This window comes from Phyllostomus hastatus, unplaced genomic scaffold (assembly GCF_019186645.2).
Source record: "Phyllostomus hastatus isolate PE091 unplaced genomic scaffold, TTU_PhHast_1.1 phas_scaffold_585, whole genome shotgun sequence".
Classification (NCBI taxonomy): Eukaryota; Metazoa; Chordata; class Mammalia; order Chiroptera; family Phyllostomidae; genus Phyllostomus; species Phyllostomus hastatus.
This window is the reverse complement of record NW_025334037.1, coordinates 27,271,129-27,295,195: the sequence shown is the minus strand read 5'-3', so window position 1 is coordinate 27,295,195 and position 24,067 is coordinate 27,271,129. Positions and strand designations below refer to the sequence as shown.

Here is a 24,067-nt window from a genome sequence, read left to right as displayed (position 1 = left end):
ATTTATAAAATAGTTATACAAGCCGAGCTCGTTAAATGCTTCTGGTGCTAAGAGGAATGTTAGGATCGAGGTGCATATTTTCGTTCCTGAAAAGAGCTGATATCGAATCAAGAGTCTCTTCAGATCCGGATCTTAGAGCAGAAGTGACTTTTTTCTAGCATTGTCCTCCACTTTTCCTTGTGAGCACACTCCACTCCTGCTATACCCCGTGAGTATCCCCTCCCCAACATTACAGATGTGCCCCTGGGCCTTGGTACGTGCTGTGCCCACTGCCTGCAATGCATGTTCTCTCAATTCTTGATTCCTTAGGCCGCTCATTTCAACCCCTCCCTCAAATCCAGTTCAGGCCCTGCAACAATGTGCATGCCTATTGCCTAGAGATCCTGGTTTCTAAACATCATGCCCCACTATAATGAATCACAGCCCCCAAGAAAGATGGCTAAGCATACCTTTTTGCACCAGACGTGCTAGAGTAAGAACGAGAAGCCAGTCTGAACAATCCCCCCCAGCCAGTTCTAGGGTAATTTAAACATCAAATAGAATAACAACAGTACTAGACTGGACCACACTGAAGGAAGAAAGAATCCATGAGTCCACACTGACACTAAAAATAATTTTTAAATAGGGGGTGAGGTGGGAGAGAAGTTAGAGCACTTTTTTTTAACAGAAGAATGTCAAGTAATGAATGTAGAAGGTGTAGTTAAAAACCGTTTTAAACTAAGAATAATAATTGGTACAAGCAAGGCTCATCCATCACGGCTAGAACCGTCAGTAAGAGACGAGGCGAGCTGACACCGCGTGCCTCCCAGTGTCCGCAGCAAGGAAGACACAACATTGTCGGTGCCGAAAATCTGCGGTCTCAATCTATCATGCGGAAGCAATCAGACGACCTGAACCGTGGCATGTTCTGCAGACAACTGGCTTACACTCTTCCCAAGTGTCGATATCACGAAAGGGAAAAGCAATGCGGGGAGAGCCGTTCTAGAGTACAGGAGACTAATGAGACGTGACAATGAAACGGAACGTGCTATGCTTGAGTGAACCCCGGGTGGGGGGAAGCTGGCTCCGGGCAATGGGAAAAGTATGAACATGGACTGCAGTTGAGACAATACTGCATCCACGGTTACGTGTCCTGAGTGCAATAATTATATCGTGGCTACATGGGACAGAGGTTGCAAACGACTGCCCGAGGTCAGGCCCAGCCCCCATCCGTTTGTATACAGCCCGCAAGGTTTTTGTTATCTTCATAAATGAAAAAAACTTCTCATATACTTTCATTGATAAGATTTGCAAATTTATATGAAATCCAAAATTTTTAAAGATTTTATTGATTTATTTTTAGACAGAGGGGAAGAGAAGGAGAAAGAGACGGAGAGAAATATCAATGTGTGGTTGCCTCTCATGTGCCCCTAGCTGGGGACCTGGCGCTCACCCACTCACCCCAGGCGTGGGCCCTGACTGGGAATCGAACTGGTGACCCTTTGGTTCATAGGCTGGCACTCAGTCCACTGAGCCACACCAGCCAGAGCTGAATTTCAAATTTTTAAAAAGATTTTTTATTTATTCATTTATTTTTAGAGAGGGAAGGGAGGGAGAAAGAGAGAGAGAGAGAAACATCAATGTGCGGTTGCTGGGGGTCATGGTTTGCAACCCAGGCATGTGCCCTGACTGGGAATCGAACCTGCGACACTTTGGTTTGCAGCCCACGCTCAATCCACTGAGCTACACCAACCAGGGCCTGAATTTCAAATTTTTAAGTGTTCATAAATAAAGTTTTATTGGAACACTCATCCATGCATGTACCGTCTATGCTGTTTTTACCCTGTAACGGCAGAGTTGATCAGTGGAGACAGAGACTGTCTAGCCTGTAAAGACTGACCTATCTCAAACAGTTTGGAAGAAAATGGACAAAAATAAAGTCATTGTTACGAAGTGTTAGCAGTAGGTAAATCTAGATACAGAGTGTATGGGTATTCACTATACTATCCTTATAACTTTTCTATAGGGTTGGAAAATTTTCAAAATAAAGAGTTCATAGAAATTAACCCACAAGCACGCACAGCACGAGCTCACACCGGCGCACACAGACACGCCCAGCCCGTCTCCAATGCCCCTCCTCCCCTTCTCTGGGCTCCCCGGCTTGGTCCAGCCTGCCTGTTGGCGCTGCAAACGTCTGCCCACGCGTCCCTCTATCCCGGTTACTGAGGGGTTTCCAGAGGGCGTGCCACGGACTTTCGCACATCGAATTTCAAGTTTTAAAATTAATCCCCGTTTTACGATGGAAGCTGAAATGGAAAATGCTGCCACACCATTTCACGGCCGGGTCCCCCAGGACAGCAGGAGTCTGGCGGGCAGACAGTGGGTGGGCGAGCCCACCACATGCCATCCTCCAGAGAAGGACCTCTGGGTGGACCTGCTCGGGAGCCGCCTGGGACTTCTCTCGCTGGGGACAGCACACACTGGTAGCCGCCCAGGCTCGCCGTTCCTGGCGGCTGCCCGACAGGGGACCCCATGTAGCTAAAGTCCATCTACGGGTCATTATGGTGTGCACGGTTAGCCTTATTCCTGGCTGCGTGTAGGGCCTCCACCCTTGTTTTTCTTTCTTCTCTCCCAGTTTTAATATGCTATCATGTTATATTTTATGTATCCTGCTAGGCTGCCCCAAATCCCTACTGGAACACGACGGGGTCCAAGTAAGAGACTGAAATAGAAACTCCAGGCTGGCCTCCTCTTTCCCCTGCCGCTCCGCCCAGGCACGTGGCTGCCAGGCCTCCTCGAGCGCCTCGCGCCTGCAGCCTCATCTGCGGCCTCATCTGCGGCCCAGCCTGCCATGGCTGAGGGCGGCCTGGCCACCCTGGCAATGAGGTACGGAGCTCATAATTCCCGGCGAGATGAGAAAGCAGAAGGAGGGGAACTTCTTTTCTAAACAGCCAGGAGTGAGTATAAAACCCCGTCCAAGGAGGCCAGGCCATGAAGGAGAGGTACCAAGTGGAAACAGTCATTTGGGCCATCTCACCCCAGGCTGTGTCCCCACCCCCGACGGCACACACTGGGACCAGCACTGCAGATGGAGAGGGCACTTGTGCCGCACAGGTAAGGAGAACAGAGCAGAGGCGTCCAGGGCCAGGCGGTGGGAACAGGTGAGACGAGGAGGGGAGGGGAGGAGCACCAGGAGGCAGAAGAGGGCGGGTCTCGCTGCCCAGCTCAGTGACTCACAAGCTCTTTAGCTTCGTGAAGACTGGCTCACCCTCTCCAGGCCTCAGTTTTCTCAGCTGTGCAAAGGATGGAACGGTATCTACTTCTCGGAGGCACCACTAGAGTTCCATGAGACCGTGCGAGCAGGTGCCGAGCACGAGCCCAGACACAGAGTAAGTGCTCAGTAAACACGGATGGCTACGCCACGATCAGCAGCATTTCTGCCGGAGCGGAGAGTGTGCACTGAGGAGGTGTGGAGGGGAAGGTGTTGTGCTGGACGGGGGCCAGAGCCGCGAAGGCACACGGAAGGTCAGGAAGAGGCATTAAGTGAGGCTTTAGAACAGGATTTGACCAACAAATGTGGCTTATTTAGAACATGAGGCTTCCGGGTCCTGATCCAACCCATCGTCTGGGACACACACACACACACACACACACGCATGCATGCACACACGGGCCCTGCTTTCTTGAGCCATTTTGCACACCTATTCTCTCGAGGCCTTTAAGACGCCTCACTTTTCTGAAGCGCAGAGGTCAAAGCCTCCACATGTGACTTCCACCCAGTCCCTCCCCTCACCCGTCCACAGGCTACAGTTCCCGATCCCAGGAAGGAGCCTGCAGGGGAGCAGCCTGCTGGCCTCCGGCCACACCCCAGCACCATGGGCCACACCCACTCCTGACGGGGCGCTGGTCTATGACCAGGGTGCAATTCTGGGGCTTCTTAGTCTGTGTTTTCTTCAGACCCCAGATGCACAGCAGCCCGCAAACCTGGGGAAGCTGCCTGCTTTACGGACCCCAGCCTGCCTGGGCGCACTGTGCCCAGGTGTAGACTGACTCTGGTGGGAAAAGGAGGGGATCCCAGCAGCCCTGCCCTGGGCATGGCCCTAGGTTTGCTCCCCTGGCCACCGCAGGCTGAGAAGCCATCACCCTCCTCTGTTGAACTTCTCTCCATCCTTCAAGACCCATCTCCAATCTGCCCAGCCAAAACCACATCCCCTGTCCCTGCCCCTGGAGCCTTCTGCAGCACTGCAGTCACGAGCAACTCTCTGCCTCCGAGTTCCTCGGTTGGGAATAAGCTACCTCCCCCCTCATTCACCTCGGTCCCTGCTCCCCGCAGCTGGACCACAAGTTCCAGAAGAGCAGAGAGCAAACCTCGTGCATTTCTGCTACCCCTAGAGCTCCCCGCTCAGGGCCGAGTGCTTGGGAGCGGCTCTGTCTGGGGTAGCACACACGACCCCATTCACCACTCCCCTAGGCACGCCTTCCCATGAAGGAACTCTTCACAGCCCCACAGCATCGAGGACAGGGGCTCCCTCTGAAGGAGCCCAAGTCTACTCCGTACCAGCTTGGAAGTTGGGGCCACTTAACCTCTTCAGTCCCGGACTCCTTCCTCTGAGTAAGGGCGGCAACCTCCAACTGTGGGACTATTGTGGTATACACCTGTCGTATAATAATTGCTCGATGAGCAGCCAGACGTAAAAGGAGCCAGCCACCCTTGCTGGGCCCCTCTGCTCACCTCCCACTCACTCGCTCTTCAGTCCATGGCAATGTGGCTTTTGCTGTCAAACTGTCGCCACCAAGGACACTGGGACCTGTGGGCTGGCCGAGCCAGGTGGGCTGTCCTTGTCCTCAAGCTCCCCCTCCACAGCACTGACCCCACTGCCCGTCCCTTCCCAGGGCTTCCACTGCATAAATGCCTCAACTGATACCCTGAGTTTCCCCTTCTATCCCCTCAGCTGCAGACCCCCGTGTTCCGATGGGCCTCTGGCAGCGCCCCCAGGGCGTCTCCTGTGCACCCCAAACTGTACACCTCCACACAGGACTCGCCTTCTGCATTCTCCTCAACGTCAGACCACCTCTCTCCAGCTCTCCGCTCCTTTTAGCAGGTGGCCCCGAAACACTGGATTTGTTTCCTACTGCTGCCAAGACAAACCACTGCAAACACAGCGGCTGCGAACAGCACGCGTTTATGAACCTGCAGTTCTGGGCGTCAGAAGCCCTAAAATCAAGACGTCACAGGGCCGAGTTCTTCCTGGAGGCTCCACAGAAGAACCTGTTTCCTCGTCTTTCCTAGCTTCTGGAGGCTGCCCGCCTTCTGTGGCTCCTTCCTCCATCTTCAAGGCCAGCAGGAGGGCGTCTTCCCGTCTTTGCTCTCTGCCTCTGGCTCTCCTGCCTCCCTCTTACAAACACGCGTGTCATCACACTGGGCCCACTGAATAATCCAAGGCAGTTTCTCCATCTCGAGATCCTTAATATAACCACATCTACAAAGGCCCTTTTGCCATATGAGATAACACAGTCACGGGTTGCAGGGATCAGGACACGGGTACCTTTGCGGGGGGGGGGCCATTATTTGGTTGACTAAGCCCACCCCCCTCTACCTGCTCCAGACCACCAGGACATCCCTCCAGTGACAGGAAAAGTAAACACTGACCCTCCGCCTTTCCATAAGCAATGTCTCCACCTGAACATTCTCAGGTAATGTAAAAGCTTACCCATCATGCCTTCTCTCCGCTCTAAGACTCCACCCACTGGGGTTTTCACGGGTGTTCACGTCTGTCATCCACAGACTCCCCTGACCCCCTGTCTTCCTCCAGCCGTCACCTTCCTATCTCCGGTCTCTCTCCTCCCCTTCTTATCGCTAATCAAACACCCGAGAAGTGACTCCACTGCCAGCTCCATTCTGATAAGGTCTCCGTCTCGTCACTCACCTGCAAGGGTTCTCAAGCACGGCACTGTTGGCGTTGGAGGCCTGACCACTTTTTGCCGTGGGAGGCTGGCCTGTGCATTACAAAACGCTGAGCAGGCTCCCCGGCCTCTGCCTTCCAGATGCCGTAGCATATCCCTGTCCTGAGGTGTGAGGGCCAAATATGTCTCCAGACATGGCCAAGTGTCCCATGGGCAGGAGGAGGGGAGAGCAAATTGCTCCAGGTTGAGGACCATTGTCTCAGAGTGACAGCGCCTGCTAAAGTGGCCGATGGCTTCCCTGGCACTAAATCCAATGGCCACTTCTAAGTCCTTCTCCTGCTCGGCTTCTCAGCAGACTTTGCCACTGTGGGCCGTCGTGGCCTCCCACCTCTCGGGCTGTTCTCTCTGTCTCCCTTGCGGGATGGGGCTCCCCTTCGGAACCGCTAATGGCTGAAGTTCCTCAAAGCTTAGTCCCAGGCCGCCCCCACCCACCTCTCACTCAGCCGGTGCTCCCTGGGGAGTGCCGCCCATACCCCTGGCCCCTCTGACCACCTCTGCACAGGTGACTTAAGAAACGACATCTCCAAACCTCCTTTCCAAGCTCCAAGCCCACATGTCTAACTGCCTTGTGGATGTTGTACTAGGATATCTCGGTGTCACTGCAACCCTACGAGTCCGAGCCAAGACCAGGATCTCTCCCGCAACCCCGCCCCCTTCCGCAGACTCCGTTTCCCAGGGAAAGGCCCTGCTCCTGACCTGCTGGGAGGGGAGCCCAGCCCCGGTTGTTCTGGACGCTTCCCTCTCCCTTCCTGGGGCCAGTTAGTCTATTTGCAAGTCAAATGTCTTCATCTCTGAAACAGTTGACAAACCCCTTCACTCGTCTTCACGGCTCTGCTCCCTCCCCGGCCAAAGCCTCCACCACGGTCGAGAGGACCTCCACAGCCCTCTGACCCGGGTGTGTACGTCCATTCACCGCCCATTCGTTTTCCATGCCGTGGCGAAAACACCCTTTCAAAACGTAAGTAAAATTTCCCATTGTTCTTAAAGTAAAGAACAAACGTCCCAGTTTGGACCACTGGGCTTTACGTGGCCAAGCCTGCACTTCCTCCTCCAGGCCCTGGTGCTGGCTGCGCTCCAGGCACACGGCTCTTCTTTCTGCTGCTCAGCCACGCTGCGTCTCTCCTGCCACAGGGCCTTTGGGCACGCTGTCTCACCCGCCTGGTGGCCCCTCGCCAGTCCTCCCCGGTGGGGTGGGTCTTCTCTCCCTTCGGTCACAGCCCAACTACCAGGACGCCTTCCTACGGTCTTCCTACCGGCTAGCCTGCCTTCCTCTTCCGTCCCACACCCCCCATCTCTGTTCAAGCTGGACTCCTAAGAGTTGTCTCGGATAATCCCTCTTTATACCTTTGAAAACCCCTCTTCGCATCTCCGCATCCCATCCATCAATAAAGCTTGGGGATTCTCCCTCCCAAATCTCTCTCACGTGTGTCCACCGCTGGCACCCACATTTAAACCACCCTCATTCCTTACCTGAACCCCCATCCCAGCCTCCCACTTGGAATCCCAACTCTCCCAACTCGCTTGAGATGCCCCCGTGGCTTCCCAGGCCCACGGGAGGGATGCTGCACGGACCCTGGCTCAGGAGATGCAGCGTAATCCGGTCCTTGCCCCGCTCTCCTTGCCACTCAGCCCTCTGGCTCGTCGCTGTGGCCACAGGGGACTTCTCAGAATTCCTCTCTCTCGGCCGCTCTGCCTGCGCGGAGCAATTTTCCATTTCCCTCCACTCTCCCTCCACCACTGCTACTCACTCTTCAAGTCTCTGGCTAAAGGAAATCTTGCCCAAACCGCTCACATAGGCCAACAACAACAATAACAGCGGCTGATATTCGCTGCAAACTTACTAGGGGCAAGCACAACTCTAAGAACATTACAGCGCTGACTCATTTAATCCTCACCATTAGCTATGATTACCCTGTTAAAGAACAGGCACGTAGAGGTTAAATGACTCGTCCAAGGGCACATGAGATAGTAAATAGCAGAGCCGGATGACATAATGAACTTGGGCCGCGGGCCTTGAACTCCCAAGCACTATGACCACGGCCATCTCCCGCTGTTCCCAGAGTCCCGTGTTCCCCCTCCAGCAGCGTCACCACGTGTGCACATGCTAGCTCGGTGCCCGCTCTGCCCACCACGACTGTCTGCTCCCTGTGGTCCGCCACCCTGTCTGTCTTATCGAAGGCTTTCCCCCCAGCACCTAGTCCAGCACCTGACATTACTGCTTTTCAGCCGAATGTCATGCTTTGCATCCTCACGGTCTCCAGCTCTGAGTCACCAGCCCAGAGGAGGACCTGGGAAAACCCTTCGTAAATGCCACTGAGTGGCCCCCCGCTGACACACACAGGGAGGACGCACAGGGAAGTCACCCCACCACTGATTCTGCTGACACCTGCCAGAGGAGCCTTTCAGCATGGCCCTCAGCCACCAAGGGTTGCCGCCACTTAGCTAGGGCAAGGGGACAGCAGGGTTCATCATCCACCTGCCCGGGAATGGCAGCAGAAAAGTTCTGGAGCCAGGCTGGGCCAGCGGAGGGCTCCCTCTGCTGGTTCCCTTCCATGTTCCTGGGCGCCCTCTCGCATGGCACTGCCCGGGACACTCACCAGCCAGGAGAAGAAGCCAGCTGATTTATCCTGGGTGGAGATCTGCCCCTCATAGGGGCCGAAGATGTGGCCTTTGGGGATAACCTCATTTATGCACCGCACGTCATCCTCCCCATTGGCGTCCTTGACTACCTCCATGCCCTGTGGGATGGTGAGGGCAGCCCGGTCCGGGATGCCCACGGGCACCGGCGTGTCAGGCACAAACACCGGGGGACCGTGGTTCGGGCATTCATCCACAAAGTACTCCTGGCAGGACTCACAGACTGGAGAGATGGAGAGAGGAGAAACTCAGTTGTCGGGGGAGGCTGGGGGGCTGAAGGGAAGCCCACCCTGAGGACAGCACAGGACAGTGGAAAGCACCGCGTGGCACTCCAGAGTCCCAGCCCTGGCTCCTCCCCAGCCAGCTATGGACTGCCGAATCTTCAGTAGCAGTAACCCAGCACCCTCCTTGGGGGCTCAAGGACATGCCTGCCAACACTAAGGAAGCCAGTGGCTCCTTTTGTTTCAAGTTTGATAAAATAGAAGAAAGAGCACTCTCTGGAGTCAGATGGGTGTGGGTTTCCATTGCAATTGTGCATCTGTGGGCTGTGGGACGTGAGGCAGGGTTCTTAACCCTCACCAAGCCTCAGTCTCCTCACCTGGAAAATGGGACCAATAGGAACCACCTCAATGGCTTATGGGGAGAATCACCTAAAGCACGGACCTGTGCTGGCACATAGAAGGTGAGTGACGATCATTAGTATTACCCCTGCACATTCCCTAAGCACGATGGGGCCGGCACTTGGGAAGGACGGGAGGAGTAGCCCAGCCAATAGCCCCAAGCTCCACTTACACCAGAAGTCCACTTGCTGGAAACTTTTGGGCATGATGAGGTCACGCTTCCCCTTCAGTTTCTTGTGCTCCACTTCCATGGCCGAGGGGTCTGGTCTCCTAGAGCTGGCCAGGACAGGGGCCATTAAAGAAAGCAAAGAAGCCATCAGAGACGGAGAGGCCAGCGGGCGGAGAAGCCGAGGCCACAGGAGCAGGGCAGGTGGAGGAGCCCCAGCCAGCCTGCCCCTTCGGTGCAGGGGGCGGTGGGAAGGGAGGAGTCCTGAGGCCTGGGCCTGGGCCTCCTGGGGCCACTCCCTGGGTTTTTCCAAAGCCTGTGCTCACCTCTGGTCCCAAGAGCTGTGCGGAGAAGGATAAGGAAGGTGGGCGGGGAGTGGGAACTTTCTGCAGGGTCTCCCACCAACCCGACCGACCCAGCCCAGGGATTCCCCCATCTCCTGTCCCCACACAGGGGCCTCACCAGGGCTGGCCATACTCCTGGTCTCGGAGAGGGGAGCAGACCTCTGTCTTCACCACGGTCACCATGTCCCCCACAGCCGCCTTGGTCTGTGCCAAGCACTCCTTCATGTTCTCAGTCATTCTGTTCTGGGGTCGGGAAGGCGGGGCCAGCACAGGAAAAGGATCAAAGAGACAGGAGAAGAGGGGTGAGTGTCAGAGAGGGCAATCGGGGGTCCTCGGAGTCTGGTTACCCTCCCTGCCATCCCCAGAGGAAGCGCTTGAGAACACAGACAACAAAAACAGCTGTAGCCTGGCCAAGAGGAAATGCCATTTCTATCCCGGGCTGGTCCTGGGGACGACTGGAGCCACCAGCCCCATGGGGTCAGGGCCCAGGGGCAGCCCGGGCCAGGAGGCAGAGCTGGACAGCACAGTCTAGACCCCAAAATCAAAGGGCAAAGGGTATGAGGAACCCACAGGAGCCTCCGCACAAAACTCTGCAGTAAGGAACAGGGGAGGGACTGACTCAAGTCCAGCTGGGGCCAAGGGGCGCGGGCTAATGAAATGGGCCCTCAGTGCCTCGCGGTGAAGCCCCTAGCCCAGGGGCGGCCAGGGAATGCAGCCAGGCCCGCTTGGCCAGCTCAGAGCAGGTACAGGCGGAGCCTGGGGGTCCTGGGGTGGGCTGGCCCTGACTCCAAGCCCCACCCCGCTCTATCTAGGGGAGTCTCCCCAGTCACCGCTTACCGCCCTCCTCCACCACTGCGCCGGGCTTCAATCCCTCCCTCGGCACCCCAGGGTCCTCATGCCAAGCCCGGGGACACTCCTCGGGCCAGGGCAGGGAAGCGCACAGCTCGGGCTGGGACCGCGCTGGCCCCGGGACTGGGCGAGCAGCGTGTGTGACTCACTACCCGGGGCCCCGCTGGCCACACCCCTGCTCCTCGGCTAATCAGCCCCCTGCTCCCCACCAGGGCCCCAAAGCCAGCGGCGGCAGGGAGGGGTGTGGGGAAACATGACGGCCTGCCCCCTCCTCCGAGCCGGCGGGGACGGGGCGGGGTGGGGGGGGCGCGGAAAGGGGCGGGGGCTGCCCGAACCGGGCCGAGCTACCCCGCTTTAGCCCAGGAGCCCGCGGGTCGTCCCGTCCGCGTGTCCGGCAGGGAAAGTGTGAGACACCGCGATCAGGCCGGGGCGGCGCACGGGTCGAACTCGGGGGCGACACGGGCGGCCCGGGAGGGCTCGGGCTGGCTCTTTCCCTGTCACCAACCTTCCCGGCGGGGCGCTCCCTGCCCGGCCCGGCCGAGCCTGGCCCTGCCCAGCGCCCGCCCCCCCGCCCGCTAGGCCCGGCATTCCTTGCGGGGGCATGTGGCTTCTTGCCGGCCCCGGGGGCACGCAGTTGGCTGGCGGCCGGGAGGGGGGCGCGCGGGGAGCGGGAGGAAGCGAGCACCCGGGAGGGGCAGCGGGAGGGGGGCCCCTGGGAGGAATTCCAGCCCCTCTCGCGGGCTCTGCCCCCACGCGGGCCTGGGGGCGCCGGACGGGCGTCTGGTGCGGGTGATAGCGCGGGGGAGGCCGGCCCTGTGGCACCGCGGGTGGTGGTGCAGGTCTGTGAAATGCGCGAGCAGCTCACGGCGCGGCGCGCCCTCCCGGCCTCCGCAGCCGAAGCGCTCCCGCTGCAGAGCGGCCTGCTGCGCCACCAGAGCCGCCACTGCCACTCAACTCGCCGGCCGCGCACCGCACGCCCGCCCCACTTCCCCACCTGCGCGGCCTCGGGTGGGGGCCTGGTGCCTGCAGCCTTCCCTGCCTCCGGCCACCCGTGCCACGCTTGGTGCTTGGCGGATCTCATGGCCCGTGGATAGACAGCCCCCCGCCGCCCGTGAGAGGCAGGAACCTAGGGGCTGGAAGGTGTCAAGTGAGTTGCCCAGAGACACGTAGCCCATTCCTGGTGACGTCCGTACTGGAGCCTGGGGCCCTCTCCGAGTAAATTGGAAACAGAACCCCCAAACTCAAGCGTGAGGTCTGAGATCTGGTTTTCCTCCATGTCATACCCTCTGCCAGGTCCCCTTACAGTGGGATCACGGGGATCACCCTGGGGTGGTTCAGGCCTCAACACACTTATCAAGCTGCCAGGTGGGGACAAGAACCAACGCATTTGGAAGGGATCACTGAACACCCGTGCCCTGAGGAGCTCTCACTCGGGTGGCAACATCCACACGCGGACATTCTGAGGCAGTTGCGTGTCATGGTCGGGCCTGGGCTCCAGCGCAGCAGTGCTGGTATTCGAATCCTGGTGATCAGCTCCGTGCCCCGGGGCAGGTGTGATGGACCGAATGCCCACAGCTGCCCGCCCCAAATCATATGTTGATACCCCAAACCCCACGTGCCTGTATTTGGAGACAGGGTCTGCCAGGACATGATAAGAGTTCAGGGACGTCCTAAGGGCGGGGCCCAGATCCAGCAGGGCTGCTGCCCTTGCAATACGAGGGGAGAGGAGATGCAAGAGCTTGCTCTCTCCACCCAGCAGAGGCAGGGGGAAGGCAGCAGTCTGCAGGCCAGGAAGAGAGGCTTCACCAGGAACAGAGTTAGTCGGCACCTTGACCTTGGACTTCCCAGCCTCCAGAACTGGGAGAACTAAGTGTCTTGTTTAAGCCACCCAGTCTGTGGCGTTTTGTGATGGCAGCTGAGCCAACTAAGACAGCAGGTTACCTAACCTCTGTGCTCCGACTTCTTCGCACGGAGAATGTGGCTAAGATTAGATTCTATCACAGATGTGTCTGTACTGCACCGAGGTGAGCTCGAAGGGAGCGAGGCGCAGTCTGAGCGATCCCTCGGGGGAAGGCTGACCAGGAGTGCGGACAGGAGGGACCTCATGGGGGTGGGGAGGCTTTGCATTCTCTCCACCGGACTGGATTTGTCATTGTCATTGTTGGTTTAGTCAGCCATTTGCACACTCTGGCACCGTATTAGACACATTGCTTGGGACCATTTTACATTGAACTTCCCTGCTTTGGCCCTTCTGTCCTCTGCTAGCCTCACCTGTATGCCATGCTCCACCCCGCTATGAAGCCCGGGAACTTGCTGTGTCTTCCACCTGCACCCACATGGAAACTCCTACCCCAACCTTCAGCTCTTGCTGTCCCCCCACCATAATACCCTGTCCACACTTAGAATGGCCATTCATTAGCCTGATTGCTTGATTCATATCTGTTTCCCGTAATAGATTATAAGTTCCCAAGGGCAAGGTGTGGGCCCTTTTGCTCACCGTTGATTGCCAGCACCTGCAACAGTGCCTGACGGCAGGGTGGCATTAGCAGAAGGCAAGCAAGGTGCCAGGGCGTAACCTGGAAGAGCACCCACTCTCGGAGCCATGCGCTTGCAAGAATGGAACCCAGGGGTGAGTGTCTTCTTAAATCTTGCACCCTGGGGGCCTTGCTTGCCTTACTCTGGTCTCAGCCTTGCCTAGCACGTAGCACATTCCCAAGAAATATTTTCCAAATGACCCATGTCATCATTCACCGCCCCCTCCTCTAATACATATGCCCTGCTGGCCCCGTTGAGAATCTCAGCTCTAAAAGAGACCTTAGAAGGGGAGACATGGTGGGCAGTATTGTTTTGAATCCTCTTCTTAAGATGCCCTCTCAGTGATTTTCGCCAGGCAAGGGGGAAGGGGGTGCTGGTCTTGAGAGGCAGTGAGGTGCCGTGGAGGGTGTGGTGGAATCTGACTCACGAGGCCTGGAGCCTGAGTGTGACAGTGAGTTGTAAAGCACACCCGTGTGACCATGGGCGCATCACTTAAACCAGGGGGCCCGACCCCTGCTCCGTGACCTGTTAGGGGCCAGGCTGCCCAGCAGGCCAGTGAGAGAAACTGTGTCCCTCCACCCCGCTGTTCCCCATCACTGGCCCAACTGCCTGGGCTCCACCTCCACCCCATCCTTGGCTTCCACGAAACGGTCCCTGGTGCCAAAAAGGCTGGGGACCACTGACTTAAACTCTCTGGGCCTTAGTGTCTTCCTAGTAATGTGGAAATGACCCTAACTGCCAGGTGATCCGCACGAGGAGTGAATGAGATAGAGGTGGGGGCCAGGCCTTGGACAGGGCCGAGTGCTGTGGGTTTGTAAGGAACGGTAATGTTTAACGGGCTGCCCAGAGGTAAGGGGCACGGTGTGCGGGAAGAGGAGAGAGGAGACAGGGGCATGCAGGGAAGAGATTCACAAAGAGGGGAGGGAAATAGAGAAAAGTAGGTGATAGTGGAAGAAGAGAGGATGGAAGAGGAAGGAGGAGAAGGGAGAGGAAAGGGGAGAGAAAAAGTAGGTGGAAAGGGGGAGGAAGACCGAGAGAGGGACAAAGACAGAGGAAGAAAGGCACACAGACACTTTCCTGAGTCTTACATGGAGCCAGGAAAACCATCCGCTTCTGAGGAAAGCACTCGTTTGTATCTCCAAGTGGAGAGGTCTACAGGCCACTTCCTTTCACGTCTGATTTTTATTCACAGCCCACCTTCATCACATTAGAGAACTGTGAAGATGTATAACACAGACACACACCCAACGGGAGACAGAAAAACCAGAGACCTCGTGGGGAAAGAGTAATGCCAATGATACCAAGAACCTGTTTTAAGATGGTTAGTGATCTAGCTTTCCAGTCAGGTCTGACCCTCCTGGCAGCTAAGGCAAAAAAGGAAACACGATGGGTTACAGAGGACTTGCTATTCGACACCTATTTATTGACGGTCTGCACAATTAGGTTCTCTCCATTCTTGGAGGAGTCCAGCTGCCTGGAGAACCAAGATCAAGCCTTACTTGCATGACCGATGTGCATTACTGCCCCTGTGTCTGTAAGGAAGGCCATGGGGGCAGGTCAGGAGAAATGGGATGTGGCAGAATCAGTGAAATTCTCTCCTCCATTTGGGATGAGAGAATTGGAATTTGTGTCTTTCATTGAGTCCATCCCAGCGGGCAGTGCAAGGAAGATCTGAGCAGGTAAAGCTCCCCAAACCATTTCTGCAGACTCCTGTGGCCCTGCTTGCCCGGTAAGGGCCTTAGGGGAGGTGTGGTGAGCAGGCCTTCCGGAGGACTCCGAGCTGCTGGCAGTGGTTCCTCTCAGCTGGCTCCTCCGAGTCTGCACATGCAGAGATTAGGCATGTTGCAAACCCAGCAATGAGATGCAAACCAAGAGGAGGGGGCAGAATGTGGCTCGGGAGGCTGCAGCTCTGTTTTCACCCTTGGCGGCACGCCAGGGGCCTGGAATGCCCAGCAGCCCGTGTGGCCAGAGGACTGGGAGTCTGCGCCCACTTGGTGTCCCCAGAGGCTGGCAACATGAGAATCTGGCAGGTCTGTCCTGGTGCCACCGCAGCATCCTCTGCTGTCCCTTCTGACAACAAAGGAATAGGAGATGAGGGGGCTGGCCCAAGTCACAGCCTGACCTAGGCTAGGTATGCTGAGCCCCAGGTCTCAGTCCCGGCTGTGCCATAAACTTTTCAGGTGACCCAGAGCACGGTCTTGCCTTGCCCTGAGCCTCAGTTACCTTCCTGGAAAACACAAGGTCCAACACGGTTCTTACCAGTAAGTCATGGGAGTGGTGGGGAGAGCACGGGATCATCATAGGGAGTTGTTGGAGAGAAAAAAATTGCCTTGAACTTATACATCAGATAGATTTGCAAACATGTGTAGATACTTTTGTGATGAACATAAGGTATGTTTATTAAAAAGTGTTACTAAGTTCATAGAAGCGCTACGTCACCACGTGTTTGTCAATCAGCTGACACCAGCATGGCCACTCACAGTGTCTGTGACCTTGAGGACATTCACTAACCACTCGTGCAGGTTCGCTGGTTTCCCCGTCTGTCCGCTGGGAGGGAGGTGAGGACCTATCTCACAGGGCTTGTTTACACGACATAATGCCTGGCATGTCATAAGATAACATGGAGTTATAAATATTAGTTCTTATTATCACTCATTGTATCCACTTTTTAAGGTACAACAGACACTGGGTGGGCACAGGGGTGAAAATTGTTGACGTTACAATACTGCTGTGAGGGGCTTCACAGCAGTATTTTGATGCCCTTGCCAGAGAAACTCTTTTAATAAATCTATACTCTGAAGATGCTTATCCCAGTAGGAAACAACAGGAAAGAACATGAAAGAGCAATTGGCAAAATAAGAAACACAAATAGCCAATATGATTTATGGGAAACTGCAAAACCTTAACACTCAAATACAAATGAAAACAAACAAATATTGTTTTCTCTTCTATTAAGTTGGCAAAGATTAAAAATACACGTATTCAGAGTTGGCAAGTGTAGGGGAAGGACCCTACAGGCCCAGTTCGCTGGAATATAAACTCATCTGTCCTTTGTGAGGGGAATTTGGCATCATGTATCAAAAGTCTTGAAATGAGCAAAACCTTAGCAGGAGTAATCCTCCTCTTGGAATTTATCCTAAGGATATAATTGAGTTGTGTGTAAATATTTACTTACAAAGCTGTCCTCTACAACACTATTTTTAGTAGCAAGAAACAAAAAACAATGTAAACCTCGAAAACGGGAGAGAAGTTAATAGGTAGCATAGAATGAAATACCAGACCGCAGTTCACAATGCTTTGGAAGAATATTTATTGATATGGAAACAAACACTCAACATATTGGAAAGTAAAAATGAATGTCATTGCCCTGGCCGGTGTGGTTCAGTGGATTGAGCGCCAGTCTGCAAACCAAAAGGTCACTGGTTTGATTCCGGGTCAGGGCACATGCCTGGGTTGTGGGCCAGGTTCCCATTTGGGGGTGTGTGTGCTGTTTCTCTCCCTCTCTTTCTCCCCCCTTTCCCTTTCTCTAAAAATAAATAAATAAGATCTTTTTTTTTTACAAAAATAAACATTATTAAGTGAAAGAAGATCACTGGGAAAGGCCAGATACTATATGATTCCAACTATAGGGCCTTCTGGAAAAGGTAAAACCCTGGAGACTGTAAAATGGTCAGTGGTTGCCAGGGCTGAGAGGTTGGGAAGGGTGGGTAGGAGGAACACGGGGGACTTCAGAGCCATGAAAACATTCTGCATGGGACTAAAACGGTGGACACCTATGATTATGCATTTGTGCAAACCCATAGAACGTGCAACACCAAGGCTGAACCTTAACGCAAACGATGGACGTCAGGCGATTACGAGGCGTCAGCAGAGGCTCATCAGTTGTGTAAAATGTGCCCCTCTGGGGTGGGGTGTGCACAGCGGGGGACTGTGGGGGCCGGAGGGTGTTTGGGAGCTCACTATCTTTTTCATTTTGCTATGAGCCTAAAACTGCTCTAAACAATAAAGTCTATTTTTAAAAAAATGAAAAGTATTAAAGATAGATACAAAATAATACCATTTAAAATGTATACGCATAGCCATATGGATGTGCAGGCAGAGGTCTGGGAGGATGCATTCTGGGTTATCGGTCACCAGTGGTTAGCTGGTGGAGGGACAGTGTTAAAGAGAGAGTTTCTGATTTCTGTTCTCTTCTTTCTTTCTTTTTCCCTTATGAAAAAGACTGTTGCTTAAAACTTCTTTAAAGAAACTCTTTATACTCATTTAGTTTAGAAAGTGCTAGAGAAGATCTCTAAGGTTCTCCCGTCATCATTCCCTTGTCATTAGATGCTGAGATCAAAGCAATTGGTCAGGAGAAGGGAGGAACCCAAACTAGAGACTGAGCACCAGGCGTGTAAGTGGCACCAGATGCATATCTGGTGAATGAATGAATGAATCAATCGGTCAGGAAGGGCCCCGTGATTTCTCTATTGAAGCACCTCTCTCTCTCATTTTCTCCATGATTCCCATGTTGAAAGACATTCTCTACCACACGGACCGTGTGCATTGTGCGGCATCGTCCACTTCCCCAGCCCTCCCTAAACACACAGCTTGCACCATCGCCAGGGCCAACACGCTCGTTGGCTGCTGTCATTCTGAGCAAAAGCAAAGAAATCTGGCACACACATTCGCTGGTCCTGCTAATTAATATTAACTGATAGGAAAGTGTACAATAGTCATTAAGTTCCTTTGTATTTTAGAAATAGGTCAGTGGAGAATACTATGCAGAAATGAGAATGAGCAAAGGACAAGCATGTGCTGTAGCATGGATGAGTCACAACGCTGGGGGAAGAAGTGGGACCCCAAAGAGCACGTGCGGTGTCATTCCATGTATGGAAAGTTACAGAGTGGGTAGAACAGGGGTTCGGAAGTAGCAGTGTTCGTGTTCATCCTTGGGGACAACTGGGATGGGAGAGAGGGAGGGCCCGCGGGTGCTGGTCATGCTCTGCTGATCTTGACCGAGCTGCTCCTCTGGGTGTGTTTGGTTTGTGAAAGTACACTGAACCTTGCTCTCATCTTGCTCTCATTGTATGTGCATTTTTCCACGTGTACTCATATGTTAATAAAAATGAACACATACATATCGGCAGGGGCCCGAAGAACGAAGTCCTCCCGTGGGGGACTCTGACGCCATGCCGCCCTGACTCCGCATCTGGGGGGCCTGTGGTAGTGGGGTCTCGGGCCTCCATCCGCAGAGCAGTTCCCACTGAACTCGACCAGTGAGCTGGCGTTGGGGGCGGGTGGTCGGGCAATGGAACATGTTCTCCCAAGGCGGTTTTGGTCCCATCATTGATGGTTGACTCCACTGTCCGTGTGACTTTGATAAGAAGACGTCGGGAAAAGAAGTGTAAAGGTTCATGAGTTGAGTGGAGAAGGTAGTTAAGGGTGGTGCCTTTTTTATGTGCTCGCTCCTCACGGAGGACGGTGCTGGCGGCTTAGCTGGAGCCCATGAGCCCTTTCCTCCCCACGGAGAACCGCACACTGTACGGGTGCCACCCCTCCCACCGCCAGAACCAACTTCGACTCAGCAGAGCTGAGCGTGGCCTCGGCTCCAGGGGTAGGCTCAGATTAACATACTCCAATTACGGTAACACCCTCCCCCTCCCCAAGTATTAGATCATGGACCCGGCCTTTAACCAATCACCTTGTCATCTCCTGAGATGACTCCTGACCTACGGAGGCCCATCAAAGGGCGGGAAGAACTTCTATGTCACGACTCAAACGAGAAAGCGCACCAGCGTGATGGCAGTTGGCAGCCGTGCCCTGCAGAGGACCTTGGCAGGAGACGGCTTCAGGAAGAAGCTAGGGCAGCAGAGCGGAGGGAAGGTGTTGTAGGGAGAGACATGTTTGGTCTCTGTCCCCAGTTCCTGGCACAGAGTTCCTGAAAATGCTGGAATTTCCCAAGTGACAGGAGTATCTTTCGTTCTTCAGAAGGAGCCCTCTTCTGTCACACCTGAGTTTACGCCAGTGGGGGGACTTGGGGTGGGGCCCCTGTGCCTCAGGGTGGGCTGGTCACCAGAAAGACCCAGTGATTCCAGTTAGAACTTGCAGCCCCACCTACTACTGGTCTCCTAGGGCAGGAGGGGCTTGGAGATTGAGCTCTACAAAAAGAAATTTTTTTATTGAGTTATAATTGACATAAAAACATTATGTTAGTTGCAGGTATACAACCTCATGATTGGACATTTGTATATATTGCAAAATGACCGCCACAAAAATCTCACATCCGTCACCACACACAGAAACAGAATTTTTTTTCTCGTGATGAGAACTTTGAAGATCTACTCTCTCAGCAACTACAGTATTATGCACAACAGTGTGCATGCGGTAACACCAGATGCTGGGCAGGACTTGTTTATTTTATACTGAATATTTACACCTTCTGTTTCCCTTCGCCCACTTCGCCGACCCCCGGCCCCCTGCCCTGCCCCCAGCCTTGGGCAACCAACAATCTAGTCTCTGTATTTATGAGTTTATTTTGTTTTTGTTTTTTTAAATTCCATATGTAAGTGAGATCATACAGTACTTGTCTTTCTGTGCTTGACTTGTTTCACTTAGCATAATGCCCTCAAGGTGCATCCGTGCTGTTGCAAATGGCAGTATTCCTTTCTTTTTTTATGACTAAATAGTATTTATATATATATATATATATATATATATATACACACACATACTACGTAGTGTGTATATATATACTAGTGCAGATATAGGTACAGGTATAGGTATAGGTAGGTATAGGCATAAGTATAGATTAGACATCAATATCTCGCCACACTTAATCCATCTGTCCATCAGTGGGCACTCAGGTTGCTTCCAGGTCTTGGCTATTGTCAATAATGCTGCAGAACATCAAGGTGCAGATATCGTTTTGAGTTAGTTTTTGTTTTCTTTGGATAAATACCCAGAAATGAAACTCCTGGGTCATATTGTGGTTCTATTTTTAATTTTTTGAGCAACCTCCATACCAAACAGTATTCTCACCAACATGCAACTTCTGGTCTTTTAGGTGACAGCCTTTCTGAGGGCCATGTGGCTTTGAGTTGCGTTTCCCTGGCGACGAGTGGATGCGTGACGTTCGGCGCCTTCTCGGGCACCTGTTGGCCCTCTGCAGGTCTTCTGTGGGAAAATGTCTGTTCACACCCTCTGCCCAGTTTTAAATCAGTTTGGTTTTGTTATTGGGTTGTATCAGTTCTTTATATATTTTTGGATAGTAACCCCATATCAGACATACGATTTGCAAATATTTTCTCCCCTTCTGTAGGATGCCTCCAAAATTCTCGAGCGACAAGAGCCGAGAGCTTCCTGGCTGTGCACACCTCGAGGGGCCGGGAGAGCGGCACTGCCGGGGAGAGAGTGCGGAGGCTCCGCGCCCCTACCTGGCTCCTGCCTGTCTTCCACCGGCTCTTCCTGAGTGTGTCCTTCCTAATAAACAGTAATAGAAAGTAAAGAGCTTCCCTGAGTTCTGTGAGTCACTCTAGCAAGTAACAGACCTTGAGGAGGGGTTGCAGACACCCCTGACTTATGCTGGCCAGGAAGCCCAGGCACCCCAGGACCGGGGACTGGAGTCTGCAGGGGGCATCTCCTGGGGCTGAGCCCTTGGCCTGCGGGCTGTGTGCCAGCCCTGGATCGTCTGTTTTAGAACTGAACTGAGCTGTTGGACACCCAGCTGGTGTCAGTGTATCCGAGAATTGGCTGGGGTTGGAAAATGTCTCAGAGATGGGGACTTTGACGGGGTTGAGAGGCGCTGACTAAACCAGCCCCAGGACCTGCCCTGCCTGTGAATGTCCTGCTACACGTCCCCATCACTCAAGCCCCCCAGCGCAGGGTTTCTGTCACACGCAGCCACCGCCATCCTCCCCGGTGCCCTGTCCTCCTACCAAGGTGCAGCCCCCACCTCTCCGTGGTCCACTCCCGCTGGGTCCACAACTGTGGCTGTGCCTCTGTGAAGTGTCCACCTCGATGGTGTTGGCCTCCAAAGGGGCAAACTGGGTGGGCACACAGCATATCACCCACGACCGCCTGCCGCCCCTCAGCCCAAGACCCCACTGAAGCTGTAGCCAGCACACTCTTGTGCACTTGCATTGCTCAGGGGAGCGCAAACCAGAACCTCTATCGCGGGCAATGATTTAGCACTGGGAAACTTCTCAGAATGCACATAACCTTCGATCCTGCTATTTCACTTCTAGAAACTTCTCTGAGACCCATGTGTTAGAGTAATCATCGTAGCACTGTCTGGAATAGCAAGAGACTGGAAACAACCCGCGTGCCCCTCTGGAGGCTGGTTAAATGCACGACGGCGCAGCCACACACTACGGGCAGCTGCTTCAGGGAAGACAGCGGAGCAGGGAACTCCGCCCACTCCTCCAGGGACGAGGCCCCGGCTGGGCCACCTCTCCCTGTGGCCTGAAGGGCTGAAGGGGCAGCCTGACTGTCTCCCTGCTTCCACTCCGCCCCGCCCCTCTTGTCCATTCTCCATCCCACAGGGAGGATGAACCTCTTCCAACCTAAGTCAGACCAGAGGCCCCCCCCCGGCTCAAAACCCTCTGCAGCATTCCATCACACACGGAGCCAGGAGCAAAGCCCTTCCTGGCAGGCCAGGGGGACAGTCTGCCCGTCCCTTTAGAGACCTCATGCCCTCCCCTCCCCCTCCGCACCCCTCATTCCCACCCCAGCTGCAGGGACTGCTTCCCTCGGCCTGAACCATAACACGTTCTGTCTGGGTGCTTTGCACTGGCTGTTCCCTTGGACTGTAATGCTCTTCCCCCACATTGCCACAGGGCTTGCTCTCTCACTGCCCTCAGGCCTTTACTCAATGTCACGTCCTCTGGCTGCCTAGATACAACGGCGACTCCCTTAAACTTTCCACCTCTCCTTCCTGGCTTTATTTTTCTCCAGAGCACGACTTGCCAACAAGTTGATGTAGAGCTCATTTATTTTATTTGCTGCCTGTCTCCCCAGCTAGAATGTAAACTCCGGGAAGGAAGAGACGTTTATCTGCTTTGTTCATTCCTGCATCCTCTGCCTCGAGAACGGTGCCTGGTGCAAGGCAAGCACACCATACACGTTTGTTGAGTGGAGTATGTACCTGGTGGTGGAAACAAAACTGAGGGAAAGAGCCGTATGTGTGATGTGAGAGGCCACAGAAATGGTGGTTGAGAGCATGGATGCCAGTGCTCGGCTGCCTGGGTTCAACTCCCAACTGCGTCGCTGATGGCTGTGTGACGTCAGGGGAGTTCCCTAACCACTCTGTGCCTGAGGATATTAATAGCGCCTACCTGATAAGGGTTAAATAAATGTGTTAACACTTGGAATAGCAGCGGATGCAAAGGAAGCCATGTAAACGTGTTACATGAAACAACCGTGCCCCATGTTAATAAAATAACAAGGACACACTTTACATGCGCTCATGTATGTACGGCGTAGTGCCAGGCCGTGCCAGCTGCTGCTCCCAGGACCGAGGGCTAAGTTGGAGAGGGACTGACTTCTCACTGAATTTTATACCAGGTGTATGCTTTTCTGATTTTAAAAAATAAATTAATAACAGCCCTGGCTGGCGTAGCTCAGTGGATTGAGCGCGGGCTGGGAACCAAAGAGTTGCAGGTTCGATTCTTAGTCAGGGTACATGCCTGGGTTGCAGGCCATGACCCCCAGCAACTGCACATTGATGTTTCTCTCTCTCTCTTTCTCCCTCCCTTCCCTCTCTAAAAATAAATAAAGTCTTTAAAAATATAAAAATAAAAATAAATTAATAACACCTAGGAATTACTCATTACTGAGGCCTGGTGAAAGGTATGTAGAGGTTGATTATACTCTCTATATACCTTTTGGCATAATGAAATATAAAAAAATATAGATTAGTATTAGAAAAAGAGCCTCTCTTTCCCAGGGACTTTATGAATAAGTAAACGCCCAGCAGGCCGGTGAACGGAGCAGTAAAAGAGGAGAAGGCATCTGCCCGCCGAGGGAGGGTAGGCAGAGGGGGCTCGTCCTAACCACCTGCTGTCCCCCTGGAAGGGGACCCTGAAGTCCAAACAAATTCCCTGAGGCCGGCTGGGCTCCAGGATTCCACGCGGCCAAGTGGAGCACGGCCAAATAAGGCCTGGGGAGAAGGGCATGTGCCTGCGGAGGGCCGGGGTCAGGCTGCGAGCCATGCAGAGTCTCTGGGCTGTGGATACCAGGGCTCAGGGCGGCCACACTTGCAGATGACAAAACGGGAGGGTGGGAATGTCGTGAGTGAAAGAGGCCCGGACATGGAGATTCATTTACGGATAACAGAAGCCATCTGCACTGGTGCCAGGGGACCTAACAAAGCCTCTGGTTTCCTCAGCAACTTACCCCCGAAGCTAATGCAGAAGGCGGAGACTTAAAGCGATCTGTCCCCAGGTCATGCCTATGGCCGTGAAGGGGCAGGGGCTGGGTACAGTGTGGTCTCACATCTTCCTGCCTCCTGCAGGCCAGAGCTGAAAGGACGCTCCCAGGCCTCCTGTCCCAGCCACCCTCCCTTTCTAGACAAGGAAACCGAGGCCCAGAGGGGAAGTGACTTGCTAAGACCTCCCAGAGGAAGACAGTGAGAGACAGGAACCACCGCCATCCAGCCATTCCCCTCACCCAGCTCTAGTAGGTTCTCTGCATTCTCGCACCTACACTCCTCCTGGCCCTGGACCCTCGGAGCTGAGGCCTCTCTTCAGCGAGGTGAGACCCTGGTGAAACACCACAGGGTGTTTTGGCCCCAAGATAAGAGGTCTGCTGAAGGCCTGTGGTGGGAGGGGCTGCAGCCCCAGCACCGGCCTTTACTCCCCCAGTCTCTGCCCCCCCTCCACCCAGCCCCCACCATTCTCATCGGCTGTTCATTGGCCCAGTCCTGCCCGGAATCTCAGAAGTCACCTACACCCTTGCTTCTGAGGATGTGGTCCACAGACCAGCAGTGCTGGGAC

General features: G+C 54.3%; 1 protein-coding gene across 6 annotated transcripts in view; it reads right to left on the bottom strand.

The window, feature by feature from the left end:
• Nucleotides 1-24,067, bottom strand: part of PRDM11 (PR/SET domain 11) — an 81,627-nt gene that overhangs the window by 36,062 nt on the left and 21,498 nt on the right. For 4 of the 6 annotated variants that reach the window (XM_045825606.1, XM_045825603.1, XM_045825607.1 and 1 more), the window contains exons 2-4: nucleotides 9,829-9,953; nucleotides 9,373-9,476; nucleotides 8,541-8,803 (exon numbers count right to left, since the gene is read on the bottom strand). In XM_045825606.1, the coding sequence (XP_045681562.1) occupies nucleotides 8,541-8,803; nucleotides 9,373-9,476; nucleotides 9,829-9,947 (486 nt within the window). In that variant the 5' untranslated portion in view covers nucleotides 9,948-9,953. Of the gene's footprint in view, nucleotides 1-8,540; nucleotides 8,804-9,372; nucleotides 9,477-9,828; nucleotides 9,954-10,547; nucleotides 10,674-11,064; nucleotides 11,106-24,067 lie in introns of those variants that run through there. The other 2 variants (XM_045825605.1, XM_045825604.1) reach the window with 2 other exon arrangements.